The following is a 5687-nucleotide window of genomic DNA, read 5'->3' as shown; positions in this document are numbered from 1 at the left end:
GAGAAAGACGAACTATATAAAAACTTTGAAATGTAAACCTTAGATAGTTTGGTTTCACGACTGTAACGTACGAAGTTGTATCATTATCACTCTGCCACCCAAAAGTGCTAGTTATGTTAAAGAAATTAAGGGCATTGACCGGTTTTTTACGTGCCCCCTTCCATTATGGAGCTAAGAAGTAAATATCTGAAAAACTTTGTCATGCCAAGACAAGTTGGAGGATCTATCTGCATTTCTATGGTAGTAATATATTTAATTATATTTTGCTTACTAACTCTTTATTATTGGTAGCAAGTTGTTTTATTCAATATAAAGACAAGCCCATCAGATTTTATCAGCCAATAAGGAGCGTCGCCTAGTTTCCAGCGAATCACACAATGGGGACACGCAAGTGACCTAGATTAATGCTAGCCTCCTCGTTTTACTGACATAAATGTAGTTACCAACATACCGGAAAAGTACCATTGTTTTATATAGTGCTTATGCGTATTATGTGTAAAATTAGTATTGATCGAGTTCGTTCTCACACTTAAAACTACGTGGTTCAAGCCGCTTAAGGAAAAGGACACCATGTTCTTTGCTATTGTTCAGTTGGTATTAGAATTATTGGTGTTGTATGGAAAAGCATTCTTTATGATATTGGAAGGAATATTCCGCCTGATTTTTCCTGTAAGTGAAAAATCTGTAAAAGATGAAGTTGTTCTAATAACCGGTGCTGGCCATGGTATCGGCCGCGAGCTTGCTTTACAATTTGCTAAAAAACAAGCCATTCTAGTGTTGTGGGATATTAATGAGGTATGATTCATTTAACTTTGCTAGTACTTTAACATATTTTTATAATACTTTTTTTACTCAAATCTTAAACGCAATGTTTAACAAGGATGTACGATTTGTGTGTAAAATATTGAACATACTTTAAGATGCCAGCTGTATTAAATATTTTCAACTTAAGGTTTCATTTTCTCAAACTATAAAGATAGATCTAAATTTTACTATCGGTTTTCTTCTTTGCAATATTATATTGTATTTAAACTTATTTGTCTCGCATTTTTGTCATTATCTGAAATTTAGTATTGCTAGGAAACATTTGTATTATCAATGTTTTCGTGTACTTCTTTGCAATCTAACTTAATAGGCTCGCCTGATAAGTCAGTAGTAAGCTCACAGTGATAACATTCAGAGTTGATTCTCCGTGGACAAAGTGCATATAGATCATTGTTTGTTCATTTGTTGAAGTTTTTGCAAAGCTACTGGAGGACTATGTACATCAGCCATCCCTAATTTTGAAGTGATAGACTAGAGAGAGGACATCTAGTTAAATCACCCACCACCAACTCTTGGGTTATTCTTTACCAACGAATAGTAGAAATGACCATCACATTATACGCTCCCATGGCTGAAACAGTGAGCATATTCAATGACGAGATTCGAACCCACGACCCGTAGATTGAGAATCGAGTGCCCTAACCACCGGGTCATGCCATGTCCTGTTTTGCACTAAAAAAAACGACAACTAACCGAATGGGTTGACAAAGATTCGTTGTATCGAGATAAAACAACATAATTATATATTTGATAAGTTTATGAAAAATATAATTAATTTATAGAATAATGTGGCTCTAACGATTAATTGTTATCGGTTTCCTGTCTTTATCGAGAACGAGATTAGTATGAAGCCATTGGCTTATATTTATTTATTAGCGGCCATATTGGGATCTCATAAAACTTCCAAGTGTGGCATTGTGTGACATGATTTTACTACTCAGGGAAGCATGAAAACAGTGGAAATAATAAAATTTCTTCGTGTGTTGCCTTCAGTTGTAGAAATCGGCAAGAGATCATTAGTAGAGGAACGGGAATACATTTCTCAAGTAAATCTATATTTAGAATTTATTGGTTTAGCTTAGACTTTGACCCGAGTTGGCAATACAACATGGGTCACAAGAACTAAATATTCTCTAAATATCACAAAGTAGATCTAGATCCAAAAGTAGAATTTGAAAGCGCATATAGCTTAAACTTCGACTCGTGTATGTGCCATGATTTAAAAGACTGTTTAGTGTAGATATTATTAATTTATCTATTTTGTGAGTTAATATTTTATAGTCGTTTAGTTTTTTTTTTGTTTGTTTTTATAATAAGAGAGTTAAAAGCGGACGATTGTTGGAAGTTGTGTTTATAATTCATTGATGTTAAGACTATCGAACGTCCTGTGCAATATACTGACGTCGAGAATACAGAGATTTCTAGAAGGCGGGTAGACAATTAAGTGATAAACATATAAATATGGTGAGACGAGCGGAAACAACAGAAAAAAAGACAGAGCAGACGAGAAGTAAAGTAAAGTTATGTGAAAGAATTTGGCCAAAGAAAAGTTAAACGCAAAGTTAATAGTCGTAGGAGTGGAAGGCCTAATGGTTGATATACTAGAGTGAGACTAACGGTTTTCAAAGAGATAAGAAGAATAGTTTATTTCGTCAACGAGAGTTCTAAAGTAATTGAACTAGCCTCAGTGGATTTTGACAAGTAGACAAACTACTCTTGGAATTACAAAGAGAGAAAAAGAAGCAGACGATTTTAGAAGTATAAGATACAACCGTGGGAACTCGACGATAAAGTAAGTGAACTGAAATTCTAAAGCAATTGAATAGGCCTAAGTGGACTTTTGACAAAAATTTGATTTGTTTTGGAATTTCGCGCAAAGCTACACGAGGGCTATCTGCGCTAGCCGTCCCTAATTTAGCAGTGTAAGACTAGAGGGAAGGCAGCTAGTCGTCACCACCCACCGCCAACTCTTGGGCTACTCTTTTACCAACGAATAGTGGGATTGACCGTCACATTATAACGCCCCACGGCTGAAAGGGCGAGCATGTTTGGTGATATGCGGATTCGAACCCGCGACTCTCAGATTGTGAGTCGAGCGCCTTAATCCACCTGGCCATGCCGGGCACTTTGACAAGAAGAAGAGAACTATATATAAATAGTGTTTGTGATATGCCTATAATCTATATAGTGTAAATAATGTGTTGTACATACGTTTAACTAGTTCGGAATATATATATTATTTTGAAAACAAGTGGAGTGAGTGCTGTTCGTTTATATTTTTGAATTTTATCACAGACACCTACTGTAGATAACTCCTAAGCCCAACAACAACACATAATATTTACTTATACTTACTTTTAAGAAGTATAAGTAAAAGCCTTTAATTGACAATTGGCGAACATAAATTCGCATTTGACAGTATGCAACCCGACAATACATTTAAGTGGCCTCGAAGACTGTTTTGGTAAGTAAGTATTAAATATCCTCTAGATACTGCAAGGTAGATCTATATCTAGAAGTAGTAGTTGAAGGCCTATACCTTAGACGTAGACACAAGCATGCTACACGACATGTCAATGGACTTGAGGACTGATTCTGAAACATAAATATTTTCTAAATATCGCAAGGCAGATCTGTATTACAGGAATAAGGAAGCCCTCCAATATTGTTTTCAGTCTTAGATAAGTCATTATGAAAATAGTCACTCAATGCTACTTTTTCTTATTTCTTTAGATAGTCTTTGTCTAATTTAGGCCCCTTCTCAAAAAATCAGAGAGAAAGTGTGTGTGTTATATGAGAGAGATTATTAAATAAGAATGGAGAAGTGCATATATAGCATTTACTAACTAAGTTTTAACATGGTTGATTTATTGCAGTATACGTACGAATTATAGAATGGTTAAATAAAGATAACAGCGTCCTCTGGTGAGTCAGGGCAAATCTAGAGCTCCATACCCTGAGGCGTCAGAGCACAGATAGCTTATTATGTAGTTTTGCGCTAAAATATAAATAAATCACGTTACACAGCAAGAAACAAATTTGACTCGTTGGTAATGGTAAGCGTGTTGTTATACGTGGCTTTAGTTATTTATTTTAAATCTTTCTTATTATTCTCTAAGTTTATCTCTTTATTATATAAGTTTAGTTAATAGATAACATAACAAAAATACATTAATGAATAAACATACAACCAATAAATAAATAAATAACTGCACGGCCTCTTCTCTCACTTTTTATTAATTTCCCGCCTGATCCCTTTTATAAATATATATAGATATATATATATGTGATTAATGTTTTATGCCACTCCGAATATAGGTGGCGATGGTTTTATCTGGGGGAAGCCTTGGGCAATCCAGTTGAATACAAAAATCGATGATTGAAATGTATGTCTATAAATATTTCATCACAGCGAAATACGTCAAGGCTCCCTACTGTATTACCACTAGTAATAGTGTTAGCAGGATAAAACAGTAATTGTAATACAGCTGATTCTGTTAGGCTAGAGAACAACTCAAGATTAGAAGTAAAATATTGTTGTGACGCAAAAAATTCAGTATATGATACACATTATCAGAATCAGTTGTGTTATCGCATTAATCTCTGAAGATTAAAAACATTTCGGCATATTTAGTCGTTTCGTGCTTAATAAATTATTTTACAATGTGTTCTACAAACTAGTCGACTTGGTAAGCATAACAATAAATAACTTTATATACAAGCTGCCATCAGCGTGGAATTAGGAAATTAAATGACTGAGCTTTTATTTTTGTTGGGGTTTCTCTTTCTCTGTTTTCCCAAACGAAATCAGAGTGAATAAAGTAGCGATAAATTTAAAATGTAACGAGCAGTAACGACTTGTTTCATCCAATGTTTTTAGTCAGGCCTTTCATCTCTTAACAAAGTGTTTAACAGATAAAAATAAAACTACTCAAGGATCTTATCTGTTTTATGCACCGTGTTCAAATAGAAAGAAATATATATTGTTACGCCTCCAGTCGTTAGTTAATTTTCCGTAAATTCTTTCCGACTAAACTTTAGCGACACAAGTTCTTTTTTAAATAATACTGGTTTATTCTTTCCGGATACAACTTTACGATACACTTAATTTCAACAGTCGCTCTATAACAAACGCTATAACTCACGTCTCACGTGGCCAACAATATTCTGTCCGCATACATTCAATTACTCATTACCTCCCCGTCGCTTCGTGGCCGGTCTTATATATACAAGACTACACTATATCTAGAAGGATCACGAGATTTAAGGAAAAGACGTGAATGTTCGAGAATGACGTGGCGTAATACTAGTCACGTGACCTCGATGTCGTAACACTGCCCCTTCCCTAGTATTGTTTGTCCCGAACAATAGCCACTTACATTAAACCAATAACAATTAATAATAACTTAGTTAAATGTATAGAATTAGAAACACAAAATTACAATTCAACAAAGGCTCTTAATTTTACGGGACGTATCTTCTTCTGTACTGGTCTCCGTCTCATTGGCTTCTGCTTCACGTGGGGTTCATCTGCTTTATCAGGAAATGTCCTATCGTCGGTAACAGTCACATCAGTGGTAGTAACTTCATCAAGAGCTTCACCGTTTCCCTTCTCAAAACTGAGTAGAGTTTCTTCTTCGACAGTGGATTTTTCAGGTGACACATCTTCAGCAGCGTCATTTGTTCCCTTGTTCACTTCGTCCCAACTGAAATGTCCTGGACCATGATAACACCAAAGCCTGTTGGCATGCACCACTTTTGGCTTTTCTCGCCGACCACGTTTTATCTGGAAAGTCACGTTTGAGAGACGATCCACTATGTCATATGGGCTTTCCCTTTGGATCCACTATGTAAAATTGGAC

General features: G+C 35.3%; 1 protein-coding gene across 1 annotated transcript in view; it reads left to right on the top strand.

The window, feature by feature from the left end:
* Positions 1–570: 570 nt before the first annotated feature.
* LOC106458783 (17-beta-hydroxysteroid dehydrogenase 13-like) overlaps positions 571–5687 on the top strand; it is a 30015-nt gene continuing 24898 nt past the window's right edge. Inside the window, exon 1 of the mRNA XM_013918332.2 lies at positions 571–795. Coding sequence (XP_013773786.1) covers positions 571–795 — 225 coding nt within the window. The remainder of the gene's footprint in view (positions 796–5687) is intronic.

Source organism: Limulus polyphemus, unplaced genomic scaffold (genome assembly GCF_000517525.1).
Source record: "Limulus polyphemus unplaced genomic scaffold, Limulus_polyphemus-2.1.2 Scaffold513, whole genome shotgun sequence".
In the NCBI taxonomy this organism is placed as follows: domain Eukaryota; kingdom Metazoa; phylum Arthropoda; class Merostomata; order Xiphosura; family Limulidae; genus Limulus; species Limulus polyphemus.
The sequence above is the reverse complement of the archived record's forward strand: the minus strand, read 5'-3'. Positions and strand labels throughout refer to the sequence as shown.